The sequence below is a fragment of the Trichosurus vulpecula genome, chromosome 1, assembly GCF_011100635.1.
Source record: "Trichosurus vulpecula isolate mTriVul1 chromosome 1, mTriVul1.pri, whole genome shotgun sequence".
Taxonomy (NCBI): domain Eukaryota; kingdom Metazoa; phylum Chordata; class Mammalia; order Diprotodontia; family Phalangeridae; genus Trichosurus; species Trichosurus vulpecula.
Window position 1 is genome coordinate 360105930 of NC_050573.1, and position 25803 is coordinate 360131732.

A 25803-nucleotide genomic window follows, 5' to 3' on the forward strand; every position below is an offset into this window, starting at 1 on the left:
TATATCAAAACATTAATTTATCTAAGCCTCCCCATTGCCCAAAGTAATATCTCCTCCTTGGATCTCTCCATTTTCTTTGTTTGTGCCTCTCCTGGGTACTCATTATATTTTAATTTTTGTTAGTTATTCACATCTTATTTGGACTTCTCGAATCTAGGAACCCTGTAATCTTCATTTTAGAATCCCCTAGCACTTAGTGTTATGCTTTGGACATTTTAAGTACTTAATAAACATCTGTTCATCTTAATTGAATTCTAAGAAAGATTGTTTTACTTGCTTGCTCTCACTGTTGTCAAATCAAATGAAAATTCTATCCTTCTCCAGATTGATTCTGAGAAGTCTTCTTATAGTAATGGCTACCATGCATGTGTTGCTTTTACTGCTTAGCTAGCATTAAAAAAATCCGTTCCACAATCACTATTTAGGGAACATCTTTCATCTGCCTAGCATTTCACTGGGAGGCTAGGGTGGATGGAATAGGAACCCAAAACTGAGTTCCTTCCCTCAAGGAACTTGCCATAAAATCTGAGAAATAAGGATCGTAGAGATAGCATTAGAAAGAACCTCAGAAACCATCTAGTGCTGCTGCTTCATTCTTATAGATTAAAACACTGAGTCCCAGGGAGATTAAGTGATTCAATCCTAACTAATTAAATGACTCCAAGTTCATACAAGGAATATCAGAGCAGGGACTGGAACCCAGATCTTCTGATGCCTGAGCCCAGAGCCCCATCCACTGGACTAAGAACATGAAACAACGGCATTCGAGGCACCAGGCAGATCTTGAAGCATAGCTTGGGGTTTACAGAAGTGAAGAAGCAGTGGGAAAGCATTTTAAAAATGAGCATATTCAATATATCATAAAACTGCCTTTGGATTTGAATTCTCAGAAGGGTCATTCTATGGGTAGCGGTGCTCAGTGAATTGTGTCTTTATTTTACATCTAATTTTTCATATCATTGATGTTTCCATTTGGAAGTGACCCTGAAGGGAGGGAGGAAAGGGGAGAGGTAGTTTCAGTCTCTGTAGTTTCACAGGAATTGGGATGTATTGAAATTCTTCCCAATGAGTAGTCTTCTATTGGGAACAAAGTCCTATATGAACACGATTGAAAGAGAGAGAGATAGGCATAAATTAACTAGCATGGCTTGGAGTATATCTAAGCTATGCTGGGGAAGTATTCATTTACTCTTTGCTTAAACGTCTCCGGACTGTTTTTTTTTTCAACGTATGCTTTGAAATGCTTGTTCCACTGCTCTCTTTTCAGTGGCTTATAATTCTATACTCAGGAAACTCTTCCTAGCCTAGTTTAAGAATTAGTTTTTCTCTGAGACTTCTCTTTCATTGAGTCTTAAGTTAGGGTTAGTCTAGTGGTCTGAGAATCCAAGTAAGTAGTTAAAGTACAGGTGTGCTTTCTTATTGGTGCCACATTATGCCTTGTCTCTACAGGATACAAAGGGAAATTGTTACTAGTGGTTTTCCCCTGGCTTTCGTTAGTGCAGTCAGATATACCAGATAACTTTGTCAAAATAACTCTTTAGAGGCTATCAATGTGAAAACCTTCCTTTTGCTTCATGTCACAGATATAGGTCAAAGGTACTCTGAGTCCCAAATGGGAAAATGTCAGATGAGTTACCTCATCAATCCACAAGCATTTGCTGAGCATCCAAGTATAATATAACACATTGTACTGGTGGCCATAATGCACATTTTTATTATCATTCATTACATAACTATATGCTATTATTAAATTAATCTTGTGCCAATATTATGTATTTATTATATTATCTTGATACAGTACTTTGCATTTCTAAAGCTCTTACTATTCTGAAGCTCAAATCACAGTTTTTAGAGCATCCTCTTGAAGGATGTCCTTTCAACTAATTTACTACAAAAGCATTTGAACTGCTGGAGTGCAAGTCATCCTGCCAGGAGCCATGGGATGTGTGTTTTTCCCTCACCAAAGACTATGCTAGGAATAAGAATGGAACACTTTATACTTGTTTGGCTGTAACCATCACTACCACCATTGTTTCATTATTTTTCTTGTGCAATACTTTGGAGCACTTCCCAGATAATAAGCATCTGAGAAGTAGGTGAGTGGGATAGAGTAAGAAGAGGGAGTCAGAGAATTTGAGGTTGAATCCTCATTGTGTTATTTATTACCTGTATGACCTTGAGCAAGTAAATGATCCTCTAAGGGTCCTCATCAATAAAATGAAGCCATTGGTCTTAGATGACCTCTGAGGTCTTGTCTTGTTCAAAGTATTTGGCATTTTGATCCTAAAATTATCTCTCCCATGAGTGTGGGTATAGCTCCCATTATGCAGACTGTAATCCTACCATGTCTGTCATTCTGTGTGTTTCTCATTCATGTCTTTCTTTCTTTTCCTCCCTCCAGGCTTCCTCCCCTCCCTCCCTTCTTCCTTTTCCTCTTTCCTTCCTTCTTTCCTTTCTTTCTCCATCCATCCATCCCTCTTTTTCTCCCTTCCTCCCTTTCTTTCTTCCTTTCTCCCTCCCTTCTTCCCTTCCTTCCTCTTTCTCCCTCCCTTTCTCCCTTCCTTCCCTCTTTTCTTCCTTCCTTCCTTCCTCTATTCTTCTTTCTTCCTCCCATCCTCACTTCTTTCCTTTCTTCCTTCCTCCCTTCGTTTCTCCTCCCTCCATCCCTCTTTCTTTCTCCTTTCCTCCCTTTCTTTCTCTTTTTCTCCCTTTCCTTCTTCCTCCCTCCCTTCTTCTCCTCCTCCCTCTCTCCCTTCCTCTCTACCTTCTTTCCTCTCTACCTTATTTCTTTCCTTCCTTCCTTCTTTCCTTCCTTCCTTCCTTCCTATCATGCAGTAAAAAGAATTCTGGAGCAAACCACTCAAGTATCTTTGTCAAGAAAACCCCAAATGGAGTCATGGAGACTTGGGCATGAATGAAAAATGACTTAAAATCAACAAAGCATATAAAAAGATACAAGATTGTTTTGGGGGGTCAGATTACTCAGTTGGAAAGGCTTCACATAGAAAGTGTTGCTTGATGTGAGCCTTGCAGAAACCTAGAAATTCTAAGGTGAGGAAAGAGTACCTTCCAGATATAGGGCAAAGCAGAGAGATAGGAGATGGAGTGCCCCATATAAGGAAAAGTTAAAAATTCACTTTGTCTGGGCTTTAATCTATATAAAATGTAATAATGTGTGAAAAGGATAGAAAGATAGATTGGGGTCAGCCTGTTAGGGGCTTTAAATGTCAAATTGGAGTTTTTATCTGACCTTATAGGAAATAAGGAGTCATTGGAATTTATTGCTTTTCCCAGGGAGGAATCAGAACTTGGAGTGACTTAGTTGTGATAATCAAGTCAAAGATTGGAAGCAATTGTGATAAGTCAAGTCAATTAGCATTAAGCACCCACTACATGCCAGGCACTGTGCTAAGTGCTGGGGATACAAAGAAAGGCAAAAAACAGTCCCTGTTCTCTAGGAGCTTACAATCTAATAGGAGAATTAATATGCAACCAACTATTTACAAATAAGCTATATCCAAAATAAATGGGAGATAATCAACAGAGGCTAGGCACTAGCAATTAAGGGGATCAGGAAAGGTTTCTTGCACAAGGTAGGATTTTAGCTGGGACCTGAAGGAAGCCAGGAGGCAAAAAGAAAGAGGTAAAGAATTCCCAGCATGGCTAGCCAGTGAAAATGTATTGAGATGGGAGATACAATGTCATGTCCAAGGAGCAGCAAGGAGGTCATTGTCACTGGATTGTGGATTGTGTGGAAGGGAATAGAGGGTAAGAAAACTGGAAAGGTAGGGAAGAGCTTTAAAAGCAAAACAGAGGTTTTTATATGTATTTTTGCAGGTAACACAGAGCCAATGGAGTTTTTTATTTTAGAGGAAAGATATGGTTGAGCCTGTGTTTTAGGAAGGTCACTCTGACAACTGAGATGAGAATATGCTAGAGTGGGGACAGACGTGAGGCAGGGAGACCAACCCTTGGGCTACGGCTATAGTAATAGTCCAGGTATGAGAAGATGGGGCCTGACTCAAGGTGGTAGTAATGTCAGAGAAGAGAAGGAGATGTCATCCAGGCAAGAGGCGATAAGGGCTTGAACCAGGAGAGTGGTCATGTGAGGGAAGAAGGAGAAGATTCAAGAGATGTCATGAAGTAGAAATGACAGAATTTATCAGTGCGCTCAGCAGTCTACACTGAGGTTGTTAACTTGGGTGACTAGAAGGATGGTACAATTAACAGAGATAAGGAAGCCTGTTTTGGGGAGAAAGATAATGAGTTTTGTTTCAAACAGGTTGAGTTAAAATGTTTCTAGAACATTGGGAGGAGGAAAGGGAATAAGCTTTTATATAGCACCTACTATGTGCCAGGCACTGTACACACATACACCACACTTCACAACAACATTGAGAAGTATGTGATATTATTAGTCCCATTTTACAGTTAAGGAAACTGAGGCAAACAGAGGCTAAGTGACTTGCCCAGGGTCACACAGCTAGTAAGTGTCTAAGGCTGGATTTCAACTCACATCTTCCTGACTCCAGGCCCACTGAGTCACCAGCTACCTTTAAATCTGAGAAGTTCAATATGCTGTTCTTGATATATGACTAGAGCTGGAGACAGATTAAGGCTGTATAAGTAGATATGAGACTTATCAGCATCAAAATGACAATTAAAATGATAGTAGTTGGTGAGGTTACTGAGAGTGAAGAGAAAGAAGAGAAGAGTGCTTAGGACTGAGCCTTTGGGAACACAGTGAGAGGATGTGATAGAAATGATCATCTAGCAGAAGATACTGAAACAGAGTAGATAGACAAGAAGAGACTCCAGAAAGTAGAGGGTCTCAAAAACTCACAGAAGAAAGTATCTGAGAGGAGAAGGTGGTAAACAATTAAAGGTAGCAGAAATGTTGAGAAGGATAAGGATTTAGAAAAGATTATCATATTTCTAGGTTGTGAGGAATAGAAGAAAGATAAGAGAACCACAGTTTGAAGAGATGGTGGGCTCTAGAAAGCTTGAAGGTATGAGAGACTTGGGCTATTTCTAAATAGCAAGGAATGAACCAGGAGATAAAAAAAATTAAGATAAAGGGGAGAGGAAGAGGGAAGGAGGGAGAGAAAGACAAAGAGAGACAGAGAGAGAGACAGAGAGAAAGAGATGGAGAGAGACAGAGACAGAGAGACAGAGAGAGACAGAAACAAAGAGAGACAGAGAGAAAGAGACAGAGAGAGAGACAGAGAGAGACAGAGAAGAAACAGAAAGATTTTAAGGATTACTTGATGAAGCAGAAGAGGGGAAGAAATTCAAAGGTTAGCTACCTTATTATGGAATAATAAGACTAAAATAAAGGAGGTGAGAATAGGTAATAATGTCAAAGGAACTGTTAGATGTAGAGTACATGTAGAGATGGGGGAGCTTACACTGTGAATGGTCTCTATTTTCTCAATAAAGTATGATGGGAGGTCCTCAACCACCATTATGGTGCAGTATAAAAGACATAAGTAACAAAGAGATTAGCAACAGTTGAACAAGAGAGGTCTTTAGAAAGAAATTAAAGATATCTATAGGCATATGAAAAATGCTCGAAATCACTACTGATTAGAGAAATGCAAATCAAAACAACTCTTAGGTACCACATCTCTCCTGTCAGATTGGCTAAAATGACAAAACAGGAAAATGATAAATGCTGGAGAGGATGTGAGAAAATTGGAACATTGTTATATTGTTGGTGGAGTTGTGAACTGATCCAGCCATTCTGGAGAGCAATTTGGAACTATGCCCAAAAGGCTATGAAAATGTTCATACCAGCAATACCACTTCTAGGGTTGTACCCCAAAGAGATCACACAAGTGGAAAAAGGATCCATATGTACAAAAATATTTATAGTGGCTCTTTTTGTGGTAGCTAAGAATTGGAAATCAAAGGGATGCCCATCAATTGGGGAATGGCTGAACAAGCTGTGGTATATGAAGGTAATGGAATACTATTGTGCTACAAGAAATGGGGATGATACAGACTTCATAACAACCTGGAAAAACCTACATGACATAATGCTGAGTGAGAGGAGCAGAGCCAAGAGAAGATTATACACAACCACAGATATATGGAATCTGTGAGGACTAACCTTGACAGACTTTGCTCTTCTCAGCCATACAAGGTGCAAAGACAACTCCAAAGGACTCACGATGGAGAATGCTATCTACTTCCAGAGAAAGAGCTATGAAGTATGAATGCAGATTGAGGCACACTTTATGCTCGCTTTTTTCCCCTTTTTTTCTCTCTTTTGTTTTTGTTTTTGGGTTAGATTTTTTTTGGTTCTGTTTCTTCTTTCTCATGATTCATTCCATTGGTCATAATTCTTCTCCACAACTTGACTAGTGTGTAAATTAATTCAATGCGAAGTTATACGTGGAAGATATATGGGATTCCATGCTGTCTTGGGGAGGAAGGGAAGAAAATCTGGAACTCAAAATTATGTAGAACCGAGTGTTGTAAACTAAAACTTAAAAAAAAAAGAAAGAAAAAAATCAGGGACAAAGAAAAAGGTTATTTTACCACAGTGAGAGCTCAGTGGAGATTAGATAATATAAATTTGTTGTCAACCCAATCAGCATGATTGTGTAACTTCCTCCAGTTCCATTCTGTAGTACATGAGTAGGAGAGAAGGATGATGGATGTAATCCAGGGTTGGGGTTTGGCAATGTGTGATAGGAGTAGGACAAAGGAAAAAGTGATTCGAGAGGAAAGTGTAGAGTTGAATTGGTTTTCGGTAGGGAAAAGGAGGACAATGAAGCTAAAGCAGGGTGATGGCCTGGGAAATTGCTTTTCAATAATTACTCCTCAGGTAGAAAGACCCGAGGCCATGGTGAGGACGAAAAACATGTTTGAGAACAGTCAGGAAAACATAGGAAAAAATGGAATGATAGATCATTTTGATAGGACGAAGGAATTTCAGAGTTCATTTTTATGGAAAGGGAACAATTGTGGGTGATAATATCTACTTTACAGGGCTGTTGTGAGAATCACTCGATCAGCAAACATTTGCCAGGGGATATAAAGAAAGAACAAAAAAAAAATGGTACCTGCCCTCATGGAATTCTATTCTAATGCAGAAGACATAATTATTTGCAAGATACACTGCAGCGTAAATGGAAGAAAATCAGATAATATGTGTGAGACTATATAATGCAAAATACTGTGCAAATATGTCATTATTAATTTAATATATAATTAAAGTGAGGTTCAAGATGGGATAGCGGATAGAGAATGGCCATAGGCTCAAGAAGACCTATGGTCAAGTCCCTCATCCGACAGAGAGTGGCTGAACAAGTCACTTAACCCTTCCATGCCCAGGTACTCTCTGAACCAAACAGTTGCTAACTTGCATTGCTAAAGGGAGTTTCCTGCAAATCAAAGACAGAAAGAATGAATGACTGAAATAGATAGTGAAAAATATAAGGTGTTATTAATATGTTAATAATTACAGAGGAGCTTTAAAGAATGAAGTTCTTAGCGTCTGGTGGTCTTGATCAAGAAAGGTAATTAAAGTGAAAGTTAAGACTTTCTTTGCTTAGGTGAGCTTGATGTGAGTGGATTCTTTGCTTCACTTAAATATACAACTAATTCCTCGTAATAAGGCTATCTCTCCTTTCAACCACCCATTCAAGTCTCAGAATGTTTTTTTGTGTGTGACCATTTTTATTTTTAAGAAATATTTAGGGGAGTGGAGCAAAGATGGCAGCTGGAAAGCAGGGACTTGTGTGAGCTCCCCACCATGTCCCTCCAAAAACCTATAAAAAATGGCTCTGAACAAATTCTAGAACAGCAGAATCCACAAAATAGCAGAGGGAAGCAGGGATCTAGCCCAGGACAGCCTGGATGGTCACTGGGTGAGGTCTATCATGCACAGAGTGGAGGGGAGCAGAGCTCAGCATGGGAAGCAGCAGGACCAACCAGACCAGGAGCCAGGCAGGACAGGCCCTAGCCCCCTGAATCAGCGAGCTGTGGCAGTTACCAGACTTCTCAAACCACAAACACCAAAGACAACAGAGAAGGTTAGTGGGAAAAGCTGCGGGAGACAGAGTTCACTGTTCAGCCACCACCCCAGGGGCAGTGGGGGAGGTGCAGCTACAGAACTATAGCTGCAGTTACTTCCAGCCCCAGGCCCACGTGGTGGGAGGAATTAAGTGGCGGATCAGAGCAGGAGTGCAGAGTCTGCTTAAGATTTGCCTCAGGTCCGGGTTGGTGGTTGTGGAAGGAGGAGTGCTGGTGTGGCAGAGCTGGCTGTTTAGAAATAGCTCTGAAATCAACAGCTCATCCCCTCAAGCTTGGAACAAAGTACTCTTTGCTCTACAAGCAGTCATACCCCAACAAAAAACTCAAGGGTCAAGTAGGTTGGCTGGGAATATGGCCAGGCAGCGAAAACACACCCAGATTCAGTCTCAGACTTTGGAATCCTTCTTTGGTGACAAAGATGACCAAAACATATGGCCTGAAGAAGTCAACAAAGTCAAAGAGCCTACAACAAAAGCCTCCAAGAAAAACATGAACTAGTCTCAGGCCATGGAAGAGCTCAAAAAGGAGTTGGAAAAGCAAGTTAGAGAAGCAGAGGAAAAATTGGGATGAGAAATGAGAATGATGCAAGAAAACCATGAAAAACAAGTCAATGACTTGCTAAAGGAGACCCAAAAAAATACTGAAAAAAATATTGAAGAAAACAACACTTTAAAAAATAGACTAATTCAAATGTCAAAAGAGCTCCAAAAAGCCAATGAGGAGAAGAAAGCCTTGAAAGGCAGAATTAGCCAAATGGAAAAGGAGGTCCAAAAGACCACTGCAGAAAATACTACCTTAAAAATGAGATTGGAGCAAGTGGAAGCTAGTGACTTGATGAGAAATCAAGATATTATAAAACAGAACCAAAGGAATGAAAAAATGGAAGACAATGTCAAATATCTCATTGGAAAAACCACTGACCTGGAAAATAGATCCAGGAGAAATAATTTAAAAATTATTGGACTACCTGAAAGCCATGATCAAAAAAAGAGCCTAGATATCATCTTTCAAGAAATTATCAAGGAGAATTGCCCTGATATTCTAGAGCCAGAAGGTAAAATAGAAATTGAAAGAATCCACAGATCACCTCCTCAAATAGATCCCAAAAAGAAAACTCCTAGGAACACTGTCGCCAAATTCCAGAGCTCCCAGGTCAAGGAGAAAATACTGCAAGCAGCCAGAAAGAAACAATTTGAATATTGTGGAAAAACAATCAGGATAACACAGGATCTGGCAGCTTCCACATTAAGGGACTGAAGGGCTTGGAATATGATATTCTGGAGGTCAATGGAGCTAGGATTAAAACCAGGAATCACCTACCCAGCAAAACTGAGTATCATGCTCCAAGGCAAAATATGGATTTTCAATAAAATAGAGGACTTTCAAGCTTTCTCAGTGAAAAGACCAGAGCTGAATAGAAAATTTGACTTTCAAACACAAGAATCAAGAGAAGCATGAAAAGGTAAACAAGAAAGAGAAATCATAAGGGACCTACTAAAGTTGAACTGTTTTGTTTACATTCCTACATAGAAAGATGATGTGTATGATTCATGAGACATCAATATCGTAGTAGCTGAAAGGAATATGTATATATGTATGTGTATACATATATATACGTGTGTATGTCTATGTATGTATATATGTAGGTATATATATACACACACAAAGGGCACAGGGTGAGTTGAATGTGAAGGGATGATATCTAAAAAAATAAAATCAATTTAAGGGATAAGAGAGGAATATATTGAGAGAGGGAGAAAGGGAGAGATAGAATGGGGTAAATTATCTCACATAAAAGTGGCAAGAAAAAGTGGTTCTGTAGGAAGGGAAGAGGGGGCAGGTGAGGGGCACACTCAATTGGGTATCTTACCCCAAGGGAAGGAGGAAGAAGATAAAAAAGGGGGGATGATAGAAAGGAGGGCAAATGGGAAAGGAGGTAATCAAAAACAAACATTTTTGAAAAGGGACAGGGACAAGGGAGAAAATTCAATAAAGGGGGATAGGTTAGGAAGGAGCAAAACATAGTTAATCTTTCACAACATGAGTATTGTGGAAGGGTTTCACATAATGATACGCATGTGGCCTATGTTGAATTGCTTGCCTTCTTAGGGAGGGTGGGTGGGGAGGGAAGAGGGGAGACAATTTGGAACTCAAAGTTTTAAAAACGGACGTTCAAAAACAACAACAACAAAAAAGTTTTTTAATGCAACTAGGAAATAAGATACACAGGCAATGGGGCATAGAAATTTATCTTGCCCTACAAGAGAAAAAGGGAAAGGGGGAAGGGAGAGGAGTGGGGTGACAGATGGGAGGGCTGACTGGGGAATGGGGCAACCAGAATATACACCATCTTGGAGTAGGGGGAGGGTAGAAATGGGGAAAAAAATTGTAATTCAAACTTTTGTGAAAATCAATGCTGAAAACTAAATATATTAAATAAATTTTAAAAAAGAAATATTTAGAAACCATCTGCTTCTCATGTGTATTGGTCTTAAGGAAAGGAGAAATTCAAAACTGATAAGTTGATGTGCTGTGGAGAAAATAATGTGCCAAAGCAGCCCCTGCTGCTGCTACTACTGTTTTAAAAATCCATATCCACAGAATTTTTTTCAAATTATCTATAAGACTTTGCATAATCAGCTTCTTTTGTTCTTGAAAATTTGTTCTATTTCTGACCTAGATCAGTTTTATCTTTCTTCTGCAGCCTACTGACCCCTGCTCTCAGGGTCTCACCACCTTAGTGTGAACATTCAATTGGCTTTAGAATTATTACAGCTCAAAACTCCTGAGCTCAAATGATCTACCAGTCTCAGCCTCCTCCAGCAGCAAGCATTACATTCAGCATTATGCCTGGCCTTGATCTAAAACTAAAACAAAAACAGAAATAGGAAGCACATCTAATAGTTCTTTGAGCTAATAGAGTCACATGACTCCTTTTTGAGAATTTGTTGTTTTTCAGTCCCTTCCAGTCATGGCCAACTCTTCATGTCCCCATCTGGGGTATTCTTGGCATACATACTAAAGTGGTTTGCCATTTTCTTCTCCACCTTTTCAAGAATACCTCAGTCTAATAAAGGAACTAATCCTTTCTCTCTAGCCTTCATTCCTCTTTGGATATGTTACAATAATTCTACGCTTTTCTCTGTTCTTCCCATCCAGTGTTCCGGCAACTGAGCACCTTTGATTACATGACCCAGGGACGTCAAAAGCAAGGCACAAATCTCCAGATGAAGATTTCTGCACCACTGAAATCCTCCCTTTCCAAGTCTGAGGTAGGAATTTAACAGGAATGATTTATCTCACATTTTTTTTTCATTTTTATTCTTGTGGAAATTGTGGAAAGTTGGTCAAATTGGAAAATTTATTGGCATTGCCAGGTTTAACGACAGATTCAATCACTGAGTTCTTTGTATATGTCATACAGATCAATACTTTTAAGGATTAATTTGTAAGAATTACTTTGTAATTATTTTTTTTAAATATACATACTTTAAGTAATTCTATAATTATGTTGGGATTCTGTAAGACTGCTTTGTAATAATATCATAAATTCTTTTTTTGTAAGAATTTTATAATTTTTGTAAATCTTAAGACTTTATAAAATACTTTTTGTAAGAATTTCCAACTTCTCTGTAAGAATTTACAAAGTATTTGTAAAGAATACCTTGTAAGAATAAGTGGGGCCAGGTGACAACTTTCAGTTTTAGCTTTTTTCTCAATCATTCTTGAGGAGAGCCATCAGTGGGTTTTTATAGATTATTTTTAAACAGGGCTGGTTAATGTGTCAGTTTGTTTAATTTCCTTCATGATAACTTATATTATTTCAGTCAGTGTCAGACCCTGAAGGGCTATACTTGGTAGCATAGAGATATAAGATGAATTTTTGAAAAAAATGATGTAAAATATAGGCTCCCGGAGAGCAGATACTATTTCAATTTTGTCCATATATATTCAGCACCTTACACATAGGCAGCTATGTGGCACAATGGATACTTACTTGCTATGTGACTTTAGGCAAATCATTTAACTGCTGCTTGCTTCAGTTTGTAAAATGGAGTTAATCATAGGACCTACCTCCCAGGGTTGTTGTGGAGATCCAGTAAGATGATTTTGTAAAGTGCTTTGCAAAACTTAAAGAACTATATCAATATTGACTAGCTCTTATTGCTAGGCCTTGAAGGAAAAGGATTCCAACAATCAATTCCCCTTGGAAAGTAGTGTAAATGAAGTCATTTGTCCCAGCTCTGCTATTTACTTCCTGTGTGACCTTAGACAAATGAAATCATTTCACTGGGCCTCAACAACCTTATCTGGAAAATTGGGAGATTGGACTAGATCTCTAATGTACCTCTTTAATGTCCTATTAAATACTATGACTCAGTGAATAACAAGTAGTTTGATTAGATTGGAATTGAGTTTTGAAGGTTGTCCACTCCTAGAGGGGAAGAGAAGGAAGAGAAACCAACAAAAGAAACTGAGGAGTGGACTGGTGCTATTGAAAAACAAGAAAAAGCAATGTTAAGAGAAGCTAAGAGAGGAGTGTATTAACACAGAGGGAGTGATCGTTAGGATCAAATACTACAAAAAGTTCAAGAGAAAATGAAGATTTAGTAGCAAAATTGGAATTTCTGCTTAACAGACAACAGTTTTAGTAAAATGGTGTGGAGGGAAGCAAGATTGAAGAAGACTGAGGAATGAAGAATGAAAGGGAGGAGAGATGGAGCAAGTGGCCTGAGGGAGTGGCAAGCTTAAGGGAAAATTCTGCTAGGGCAGGGGAAACATGAGAATTTGAGTAAGCAAGAGGAAAGAACTAATAAAGAAAGATGAAAAAGTCAGTGAGAGACAGAGACACAGACACGGACAAAAAGAGAGACAGAGACAGAGAAATAGGAAGGAAGGAAGGAAGGAAGGAAGGAAGGAAGGAAGGAAGGAAGGAAGGAAGGAAGGTAGGGAATAAGGAACAAAAGAGGGAAGGAAGGAAGGAAGGTAGGAAGGAGGAGAGAAACACTATGAAGGTCCAAGATAGACATAGGAATAATGGAATTAAGGGTATATGTAGGGAAACAGTCTCAGCAAATAGTACATAAATCTGATCCTCTGAAACTGAAAAAAGAAGGGGGTTGGAACAAATGATCTCTAAGGTACTTTCTGACTTTAAATCCATATATGATGGAGAGATGAGTGGAATCCTGAATGGATTAAACAATCCAAAAAAAGATGTGAGGCCACCTGTTGAGTGAAAGGGAGGTGGAGAAAGAGATGGAAGCTTGAGGACAGAGGAGATTTGGAACTGCTTCTCTGAAAAGGACAATAAGGAAATGCATCAAAGATCAAAGAAAGAGACTTCTGGGTCATGTGACAAACAAGGTAGAAAACTAGATGTCTTCTCTGATCCCACAATTTATCAAATCTCTGCAAAACAGAAATTATGCACCAGAGATAAAAACGATTTCAGCTGTCTCCATTCTCACCCAGAATCAAAAAAAAAAAGATTTGAAAAAATTAATTGATGCTTATCTTGAACTCATTCATCACCTCTCCCTCACCTCCCAAGCTACCAGCAGTAAAGCTACACTAGACAACCCAGCCCCACACCCTAGTCTCCTCTCCTTCTCTTCAATGGCATAGAGATGCAAGCTCCAAATTAAACCCCACACCCCCAACCCACCCTCATCCCAGATCCTTGGAGACCCAAATCTGAACAACAGAAATTTCCCCCTAGCTTAGGTGGCAATGGTGTAGCAGTGCTCTGAACTATCAAGCCAGATAACTGAGGAACAGAGGGAATGTTTGGGAGTGGCTGTACAGGACTACACTAAGCCTAAGGGAAGACTAGACAATTATAAAGATCATGAACCAGAGCATCGGAGTTCAGAGGAGATGGAGAGAGAATGGATAATAAAGAAAATAAGAGAAACTCTCTAGAAAGAGGTAAAAAAAAGAAATGAAAAAAAACTAATAAATAAGACTGATTGAAAGGAAGGAGAGGAAAGGGGTATCTACTTGACTAACTAAGAAGGAAATAAGGGTAGAACAATAAATAACTGGATAAAAACAGAAAAGAAAGAAGAGCTAATAAACAAAATCCTAAAGGAAAAAGCATAACAAACAGAAGGAGATCAGGGGTGAAAGAAATCGGGCCACCTTAAAAGAAACAGGCTAAAGTAATTGAAGAAACACAGTATAGTGTTTACAGAAGGAAAGGGAATAAATCATAAATGAAAAACTCAATATTAGAGACAAATAGAGGAAAGAAATTGTAAACCTAATTCTCATAACTTTAAGTTGAATGGATTAAACAATCCAAAAAAATGACAAAGAATGACAGATGGAATAAAAAAAACACAAAACAGTACCATCTGTTTCTTATAACAAACACATTTAAAAAACAGACATACATAAAATAAAAATGAAGGAATGGGGAAAAAATTTACTCTGCATCAAGTGAATCCAAAAAAGCAGAAGTTACAATCATGCTAGCTAAAAAAGCAAAAACATTCAATACATGAAAAGGAACAAACAAGGGAACTTTATTATGCTAAAAAGAATTGTAGAAAACAAACCAATATCAGTAATAAACTAGTATTTCTCCAAATGCTTTAGCATCCAAATTCACAAAGGAAACATTAACTGAGCTATAAGAAGACATAGAGAGTAACACAATAGTGACAGGAGACTTTGATATCCTTCTTTCAGTTTTAGATGTCCAATAGAAAGATAAACAAAAAAAGGAAATGTGGAGTTAAACAGAGTGCTGGATAAATTAGAGTTAAAAGACTTATGGTGTCCTCTAAAAGGAACTGCTAAAGAATATGCATATTTCTCAGCACTGTATGGAACGTTTACAAAATTGACCAGATATTAGGGCACAGAGATATCACAAACAAATATAAAAAGTCAGAAATATTCAATACATCCTTTACATACCATAACACAATAAAAATAGTTATAGATCAGAAATTATAAAAGAATGTTACATATCCAAATGGGGATTTAACAATGAAATTTTAGTAGTAGTGTGTCAAAAAACAAATCACAGAAATAATAATTACATGAAAGAAAATTATAATGATGAAATAGCAAATAACAATTTCTGGGATTCAGCTAAATCATTCCTTAGAGGAAAAATTCTATCTCTACAAATATACACTAACAAAATAGAAAAAGAGAGGGTTAATGAGCCAAATATGTATTTTTAAAAAGTAAAGAGCCAACAAATAAACAAATCTAAAATGAGCATAAAAGAGGAGATATTAAAATTTAGACTAGAACTTCACAGATAAGAAACAAAAGAAATCCATGGAAATGATAAATAAAAATGAAAGTTTGTCCTTTGTAAAGACTAATAAAGTTGATAAACCCTTAGCTAATCTCATTAAAGAGGGCAGAAAATCAAATCAATAAAATATTGAATGAGAAAAGTGAAATCACAAAGAAAAAAAAGCTAGGAAAAACAAAAAGAATAATCAGGACATATTATACACAGTTATATTCTAACAAAACAGAAAACCCAAAATAAATACAGGAATATTGTGAAAAATATAAAATGCCCAAACTAGAAGATCAGAGCTATATCTTAAATAGTTCAATCCCATAAAAGGAAATAAATCTGAGCATAAAGGAACAAGAAAAAAAAAACTCCTTGTCCTGGTGGATTCATGGGAGAATTCTATAAAACTTTTAAAGAATAATTAGTACCCATATTTCACAAATTGTTTTGAGAAATGACTGTAAAATAAACCCTCAAAAATTCACAACATTTCTGTGTAATAAGAAAATACAAGAAGCAAAAACAAAAAGAAAAATTCCACTTCAAATAACTACAAAATGCATAACGTATCTGGGGACTGATCTACCAAAGTACCAATAAGACTTGTATAGATTCAATTACAAAATGCGCCTTAAAGAAATAAAGAACTTAAATGTCTCGAGGAATATTCAGTGCTCATGGCTAGGCCATGCCAATAAAATAAAAACAACAATACTACCATAACTGACATATACTTTTAATGCTGTTCCAATTAAATTACCGAGGTGATGCTTTATACAATTTGATAAAATAGTGACAAAATTCATTTGGAAAAATGAAAGATCTAGAATATACAAGAAAATGATGAAAAGAAGTGGGCATGAAGGGGAAATAGCACTTCCAGACCTCAAACTATATGATGAACCAGCAATCATCAAAGTCATCTGGTATTAGTCAAAAAAACAGAGAGATAGATCAATGGAACATACTAGACAAGGGAGGATCAGAAGCCATGGGACTCAACAACCATGTATTTGATAAAGCAGAAAACAGAAATTACCTAAGAAAAAAGTTCCATATTTGTTTTTTTAAAAACCACTGGAAAAATTGAAAAGCCATCTTGCAGAAGTTAGATTCAGACCAACATCTTACATGATATTCCACAATATGCTCTTACCTAGAAATAAGACTTTAATATTAAAGATCATACTGTTTAAGAAGTTAGAAGACAAGCAAGACACATACCTCTCACAGCTCTGGGTAGGAAATATGTTCCTAACCAAAAAAGAGAATTACAAAAGATAAAGTAGATAATGTTGATTACATGAAACTGACAAATTTCTGCATAGACAAAATAAGTGCATCTAGGATAAGAAGAGAAGCGGTCAAATGGGGGGAAAACCTTTGTAACAAATTTCTGTGATAGAGGTTTGATATTTAAGATATATACATTTTATATATGTGTGTTTGTGTTTATGACAAATGATTAATGGCCATTTCCCAATAGATAAATGATCAAAAAATATAAGCAAATACTTAATTGAAAAGTATTTTCAACCACATGAAAGAATAATACAAATCATTAATTAATAAGAACAATGAAAATCAAAACAACTCTGAGGTTTTACCTCACAACCTGAAAATTGGCAAAGATGACAAAAAATGACAATAGTCAATGTAGGAAGGGCTGTGAAATGATTGGCACAATAATACATTTTTGGTAGAGCTATATAACCTTTTGGAAAGCAACTTAGAATTATGCAAATAAGATGACTAAAATGTCCATGTTCTTTAAAGCAGAGATTCCATTACTGGGTTTATACTCTCAAGGACACTATTGATCGGGAGAAGGTCCCTACATACAGCAAAATATTTATAGTAGCATTTTTTTATAGTAGCAAAGAACTGGAGACAAAGTAGATGACCATTAATTGGGGAATGGCTAAACAAATCATGTGAATGTAATGTTACATTACTGTACTATAAGAAATGATGTACGTGATGAAAAGCAGAGCTAAGAAAACAAGATACACAATAACTATAACAATGTAAATAGAAAGAACTACCCAAAACTTCAAAAGTGAGTTGTAACAAATTTATAAAGATCAAGCATGACTCAAACAAAGACACCAGCAACCCACTCCTTGTGTAGGTGGGATGTCTACAGATGTCACATGTTTTCAGACTTTTTGAAATTATCAATTGGGGTACTGCTCTTTTTTTCATCTTAAAAAATGCTATCAGTTATGGAATGACTCTCTAGAAGAACAAGGAAGAGGGATACTGCAGATAACTATGATAATATAAAAAAACAGGAGACATCAATAAAAAAATTTAAAAAAAAAACAAGCAAATAAAGATGAATGAAAGGGTTTTGTTGTTCAGTTATTTTAGTTGTGTCTGACTCTTTGCAACCCTATTTGAGATTTTTCTGGCAAAGATACCAGAGTGATCTGCCATTTCCTTCTCCAGGGGAGTAAGGCAAACAGAGGTTAAATGACTTTCCCAGGGTCACACAGCTAGTAAGTAGCTGAGGCCAGATTTGAACTCAGGAAGATGAGCTAGGCAGTCTATCCACTGCGCCATCTAATTTCCCCCTGAAAGGGTTGCTGGGCAGCAATTAAGACTCAGATTGATTCACGTAGCAAAAATTTATCATAAACTCAGTCCATGTGGTTTCATGACTCCCTCCAGCAAGGATCAACTCAGCAGTTTAGAGGTGGAAACAGAAAAGGTTAACAGTGGAGAACACTTAGGATTGGGGATTAACAGGATAGAAACAGAAGGACAAAGGAGTTAGGGATACAAGCATGAAAACACATCTTATCCAAGTGGCTCAGTATAAGGTGAATGGGTTTTCTGATCATCTGAAACAATACCTTTAATTAACCATTCTTCCTTGCTGCCATTAGAGTGGGTCTCAAGTCTGAGATAGAAAAGATGAGGAGAGCTGGTATATAGAAAGTTTCTGTCCAAAGTAAAGTGCATTATTCCTAGGAAAGCATTTTTAGCTCAATTATTTCACTGCTTTGAAAAAGAAAATGCTCCAATAGAAAATAAACTTTTATAAACAAAACATCCCATATTAGAAAGTATTATACTTATGCTATTAATCTCTTAATTGGCTGACTTTAATCATAAGACATTCTATTTCTACAAACAAATCTCTTCTTCCAATGAGCCACCATTTCTATTTGCTGCAGGCTACAATTAAAGAAGGTCGTGTGGGGGTAGTGAGATTTTCAAATATGAATAATGAGATTTTCAAATCTTGAATAGTTAATTGAACCTCATCTGTGGAGCAGATGGGATATAAGGTGTCTGAATCCATTGTCTGTTTTTGGCAGCCTCTTCAGCTTTGTTTCTAATAAAGATCACTTGCATAACCACAGAGGGTTTCAAACATAACCTTCAGTCAATGCTCTGTTTATGAGGCTGGTGAATCTTTCATGTAGAAGGTATATGTATATAATATAACCAGTATTTTCCCTAATCAAGCTTCTGTTCTATCAAAAGCATGTTTCCATAACTGTCTGTTATGTGGTATGTATCGTTACATTGCCTGAAAATTGAATTCATAGAAAGAACTAATAAATAAAAATATGTATGTGTATGTATACACCTATTTGTGTCTAATGGTAGACATCTTTAGGGTGGAGGTGGTAGGAGGGAAGAAAAAAAGAAATTCACATGATAATTTTAGTGTATATTTGAAAGAAATAGAGATTTGTGCATAGTGGATTTGCAGTTTCATGTGTGGCCATCTTTTTTATTGTGCTGTGTTGTGAAAATGCTTGTTTTGTTCCATAAATTATTTTTTTTTATTTCATTGCACACCTTTGGAGAAAATGTCTTTCTTTGGGTCTCAAAAGGTGAAAGATATAGATATAGTTCAAAAGATTTTTAATTTCTGGAGTTTTTTGATGCATAACTTCCTTTCTTCTGAAAAGACATATGAAAATGATGATTTTGTGTTATGAGAGTGATTTTTATGAAATGTATGAATATATATTTTAGGTAGACACTAGTGTACACCATTAAAAATAGTGCCTGTGATTTCATGAGTCTCTGAGTCCCATTAACCTGAGTCCCGTTAGCATGGGATTCTCTCCTCTTTGGTGGAGTAAATGTCCTGCCAGCAGCATGAGGGGTGGAAGAGAGTCTGAAAAGAGCAGAACTCTTCTCTCTCTAGCTCTTACCAGCTCCACCCTACCCTCACATAGCAGGGAGGGTAGAAGATTGATCTCCACCAGTGAGGAGAGAGTCCCATACCAATGGACTCTGGGACTTGGATTAAAAGTATTTAAAACTCCTGCTGAGGAAACTTCCTCTCTCATAGCAGATCATTGAGATAATAATTTAATGAGAATTTAAATGAGGTTTGTCCAAGGTCACACAGACAGGAATGTGGGAGTAGCCTGATATTTGAACCTGTCTCCACAACTCAAAGGCTGTCTCTCAATCCACTACTCCAGGCTGCATTTTTTAAATTTTAAAATATTTTTTATTTATTTTGTTAATTGTTTCCCAATTGATTGCATGTAAAAATTAACTCATTTTTTTATTTTGATTTCCAAATTTTCTCCCTCCCTCCCAACCTTTTGAGAAAGCATAGATATTGATTATACATGTGAAGTCATGCAAAACATATTTCCATATTAGCCATATTGCAGAAGAAAGCACAAACAAAATAAAACAATAAAAACAAAGAAAGTAAAAGAAAAGTGTGCTTCATTTTACCATAAGAGTTCATCAGTTCTCTCTCTGGAAGTGGATAGCATCTTTCATCATAAGTCCTTTAGAACTGTCTTGGATCATTGTCTTGATCAGAGTAGCTAAGTCTTTCAGTTAATCATCCTCACAATATTGTTGTTACGGTGTATAATGTTCTCCTAGTTCTGCTCATTTCACTTTAAATGAGTTCATATAAATCTTCCCAGGTTTTCCTGAACCTACTCTGCTCATCATTTCTTTTAACATAATAACATTCCATAACAATCATATACCACAACATGATCAGCTGTTCCCTAGTTGATGGCATCCTTTCAATTTCCAATTCTTTGCCACCACAAAAGGAGATGCTATAATTTTATTTTTGTACAAATAGGTCTTTTTGCCTTTTCTTTGATCTCTTTGGGATACAGACCTAGTAGTGGTATTGCTGGGTCAAAGGGGAAGCACAGTTTTATAACCTTTTGGGCATAGTTCCAAATTGTTCTCCAGAATGATTGGATCAGTTCACAACTCCACTAACAGTGCATTAGTGTCCCAGTTTTTCCACATTCCCTCCAGCATTTGTCATTTTCCTTTTCTGTCATGTTATCCAATCTGATAGGTATAAGGTTATTTTAATTTGCATTTCTCTAATCAATAGCGATTCAGAGCATTTTTCTTGTAACTATGGATAGGTTTGATTTCTTTTTTTGAAAACTACCCATTCATATCCTTTGGCCATTTACCAACTAGAAAATGGCTCTTATTTTTATAAATTTGGCTCAGTTTCCTATATATCTGAGAAATGAAGCCTTTATCAGAGAAACTGCTGTAAAAATTTTCCCAATTTCCTGTTTTCCTTTTAATTTTACCTGCGTTAGTTTTTTTTGTCCCAAAACCTTTTAATTTCATGAAATCAAAATTATCTATTTTACTTCCCATAATCCTCTCTGTCTTTTTTTTTGGTCATAAACTATTCCTTTATCCAATAGATCTGACAGGCACATTTTTCCATGCTCCTCGAATTTATTTACATCACCTTTTATGTACAAATGATTTATCCATTTTTACCTTATCTTGGTATATGGTGTGAGATGTTGGTCTATGCCCAGTTTCTGCCAAACTGCTTTCCAATTTTCCCAGCAATTTTTGTCAAATATTGAGTTCTTGCCCCAAAAGCTGGGATCTTCAGGTTTATCACACTACTACTGCATATTATGTACCTAATCTATTCCACTGTTCCAACATTCTGTTTCTTAGCCAGTACCAAGTTGTTTTGATGACTATTGTTATTTAGTCATTTCAGTTATGTCCAATGCTTTGTGACCTCATTTGGGGTTTTCTTGGCAAAGATACTGGGGTGGTTTGCCATTTCCTTCTCCAGATGATTTTACAGAAGAGGAAACTGAGGCAAACAAAGTTTAGTGACTTGCCCAGGGTCACATAGACAGTAAGTGTGTGGGGCTAGATTTGACTTCCTGACTCCAGTCCTGGCACCCTATCCATTGTACCATCTAGCTGCCCTGCTCTGATGATTACTGCTTTGTAATATAGTTTGAAATCTGGAACTACTAGGCTATCTTCCTTCAGATTTTTTAAATTGATTCCCCTGATATTCTTAACCTTTTGTTCTTCCAGATGAATCCTGTTACTATTTTTTTCCTACCTCCATTCTTTGGTAGTTTAATTGGTATGGCACTGAATAAGTAAATTAACTTAGAAGTGTCATTTTATCATATTGGTTTGGCTTACCCATGAGTAATTGATATTTCTATGATTTTTAAAATCTGTCTCTATTTGTGTGAAAAGTTTTTTGTAACTGTGTTCATATAATTCTGGGGTTTGTCTCGACAGGTAACTCCCAAGTATTTTATATTATGTGCGGTTATTTTGAATGGAATTTCTTTTTTCTACCTCTTGCTGCTGGGTTTTGTTGGTAATATATAGAAACACTGGTGATTTTGTGGGTTTGTTTTATATCCTATAACTTTGTTGAAGTTGGTAATTATTTCAACTAGTTTTTTAGTTGATTCTCTAGGATTTTCTAAATATACCATCATAGCATCTGCAAAGAGTGATAAGTTTGTTTCCTCATTGCCTGTTTTTATTCCTTCAATTCCTTTTTCTTGTCTTATTGCTATAACTAACAATTGTTGTACAATGTTGAATAATAGTGGTGATAATGAACATTCTTGCTTCACTCCTGATCTTATTGGAAGGCTTCAAGTTTATCCCCATTATAGATAATGCTTGTTCTTGGTTTTAGATAGATGCTGCTAATCATTTCAGAAAGGGTCCATTGATTCTTATGCTTTCTAGTGATTTTAATAGGAATGGGTGTTGTATTTAGCCAAAGGCTTTTTCTGTATCTATTGATATAATCATATGGTTTGTGGAAGAGGTTGTTATTGATATGGTCAGTTATGCTTATAGCTTTCCTGCATTCCTGGCATAAATCCTACCTGGTCACAGTATATGATCTTTATTATATATTGCTGTATTCTCTTTGCTAGTATTTTATTGAAAATTTTTGCATTATTCATTAAGGAAATTGGTCTATGGTTTTCTTTATTTTTTGTTTGCTCTCCCTGATATAGATTTCAAAACCATATTTTTGTCACAAAAGTAATTTGTTAGGACTCCTATTCTTTACCTATTTTTGGCTGCATTTTGATAGAAACTACATCTTCCAGCAGATTGCTTTTCCTCTGGAACTCATTTTCTTCATCTGTAAAATGAGGGGGCTCAGACTAAATGATTTCTAAGATCTCTCAAGACTCTAAGTCCTATGATCCAGTAGAAAAAATTTCAAGCCTATGGAAGTGTTTTCTCTCATCTGCAATCAACTTTGGTCTAACAACATTTTCTAAACAGCATAATTTGCTGTAAGTTAGACACCTCCAGTGTTATACTGAACTTCCATTCTCAATTATGTCCTCTACATGGAAATGGGCATTCTTTAGATTCTGAGGAGTATTTTCTCCCTCAATGTGATTTTTACCTGACCAAAAAGGACAATGATTTGACTGCCCCAGTGCCTAAACTCCCAACAACCAGCAGAAGGGCTATTGATACACATACACACATGTGCACATATATGTTTTATACAGAAATATAATATATAATGTAGACAGCCTCTATATACACACATATACATATGTATATACATATATACACATGTATATGTATATATGCATGTGTGTATACACTCATGTGAACCTCTTCTTATCCTTAAGGTTGAAGAGAATGAAATTTGGCAATTTCTTTGTGATTTTGCCATTGTACATAGAATGATGATGCATCTGGGGAGAAATAAATGGCCGAATATGAGCCTAGACAATAGTCACTTAATAGAAAAACTAGAATCACCTTACAAAATGTTAAGTGAATGAATGCATAGAAAAAACTTTTATTGTAGCTTACTATATGCTAAGCACTGGGCTTCTCCCAGAATACAAAGACAAGGAAGAAGACAGTTCCCGCTCTCAAGAAGTTTACTTTCTAATAGGAGAAGACAATGCATATAGAGGAATAGTGTCAAGAGAGAAGTGCTTTGATCCAGAAAAAGAACTATGGAGTCTAAATGCAGATCAAAGCATATTATTTACTTCTTTTTGTTTTTTTCTTTTTTCTGTTTTTTCCTTCTGGTTCTGATTCTTCTTTACAACATGACTAATGTGGAAGTATGTTTAACATGATTGTACATGTATAACCTATATTAGATTGTATTGGGGAGAGGGGAGGGTAGGGAGAGGGAAAGATTTAGAACTCAAAATCTTATAAAAGTGAATGTTGAAAACTAAAAGATAATTAATTAATTAATTTTTAAAAGAGACAGAGGAGTGTTTTGAGCAGAGAAGTCAGAGGGATTGGTGATTAGAAACACAGGGCAAATGATATGTGGTGGTTTAAAGGAATATTTCACAAAGTCATAATCTCAGATTTAGGAAGGAGCTCAGTCATCATCTTCCAAGTCAACCAGTACCTCAAAAAGAATTCCCTTTACAGCATTTCTGACAAGTAGTCACATAACCTCTTTTCTAAGACCTCCAATGAAGAGAAACCCATTAGAACTCTAATGTTCTTATTGGTGACATGCCTGCTCACCAAAACATGGGCAGGACAGAAGGGCTATTTTATCTTCCTACCTTTTCTCTAGGGAAAATGCATAGAATGATTTGTGCAAATGCATAGAACCAGAGGACAACATATTGAGTTGTGGGAGTCTCCTGTTAAACTGGAATGGTAAAGAGTGTTTGAAAGAGAATAATGTGAAACACAGCCAGAAGGGTAGGCTGGAGCCAGACTGTGGCAGGGGTGAGGGGGAGGGGTGTGATGCAGCCTTAAATGGAAGGCTAAGGAATTCATTACTTTATTCTATAGACAAGCCACTGAAGATTTTTGAGGAGAGTAACATCATCAGACCTCTTACTCTTCAATATTTTCCTGCAAATCAGATTTTTAGAAACTTCCTCCAACTTTGCAGATTCATAGTTGAGTTCATGGGACCAGAGATCTAGACCTGGCAAGGGCCTCAGATTGAGGCCTGGAAAGGTAAAGTCACTTACCCAAGATCATTCAGGTAGTAAGTGCCTGAAGCAGGATTTGAACTTAGTTCTTCCTAGGTCCATGGCCATTGCTCTTGTCTGTTGTATTTCTCTTCCTCTCTGCTGTCTCTCATAGCAGGCACATAGGCTGATACACTCTAATTACCTCTTCTTACCCCTCACCCTCAGCCATATCCTCAGATGGGACCAGATAACCGAGTCTGCTCTTGGGTGCCAAGCCAACAGTGTGTCACATGTTTTAGTAAATCTACAGGTCATCATAAGATCTGAGAGACAAGAAGCCACCTGGTAGACTATCAGAATAAAAAAATCCATGGAATGGGAATAATGTGGTTGTAAAACACCAATAATGTTGTGCAACATTGCCATACACTAGCTCTATATATCTATGTCATTTCCTACGTTTGGACCACAAGCTTCATGAGGGCAGGGACCATTTCTTATCTAAGTACTGTATCTCCACTAGCACATAACATAGTACTCTGCAGATGGAAGTCACTTCATAAAGGTTGAGTGGTTAAATTGTTGAATACCAAGGCAGTGTTTTTGCTCCAGGTATAAATAGAAGACAAAAAATCACACGTGTAGAATTTCCAAATATCAAAGCCAGAGACCTGACTCGTCCTAGTGCAGGACCCCAGAGTGAATAGAGTTAGAGTCAATGGTAAATCTTGGAAAATTCAAAGTCAGACTTCACCTGCTTCATAGTATTTTCTGGAACCTACCCCAAGATGTAACTCATAAAATCATGGCCACCTGAGTGTAATAGGCTAACAACTTCATTGTGGTGTGTTTGGTGTGTATACATACATACATATATTTATATACACATATATTTGTATATGTGTATATACACATATACTTTTATTTGGTTCTAAAGGCTACAGAATGTTAGCTTTTTTTTTATAACATTGAAGCTAGTGGTTAAGGGTTGTCTTTCATGGGGGCCTTACAAGTTATATCAATGACGCCCTGATGCTTTCTTACCTTAATCATCTTTGCCTAAACAAGACAAGACATAATCTCTGTAAAGTATGATGATTTCCCAGGAGAATACATAATTCACTAATGACAGGGTACCTTCCTAACAGCCTGAGTTTTATTTGGGGAAATACAGATAGACATGCTATATGCCTCCACCACACCCACTTCTCTTCCCCCTTCTTCCCCTCACTCCACCCCAACCCCTCCAGATGCAAATACACACCCACACCTAGACCCACACCCCTA

At 36.9% G+C, this 25803-nt stretch overlaps 1 protein-coding gene across 1 annotated transcript in view; it reads left to right on the forward strand.

Annotated features, from left to right (window-relative positions):
• The window catches only part of LOC118838424 (palmitoyltransferase ZDHHC11-like), a 124457-nt gene that overhangs the window by 72299 nt on the left and 26355 nt on the right, over positions 1-25803 (forward strand). Inside the window, exon 7 of the mRNA XM_036745723.1 lies at positions 11203-11315. Coding sequence (XP_036601618.1) covers positions 11203-11315 — 113 coding nt within the window. The remainder of the gene's footprint in view (positions 1-11202; positions 11316-25803) is intronic.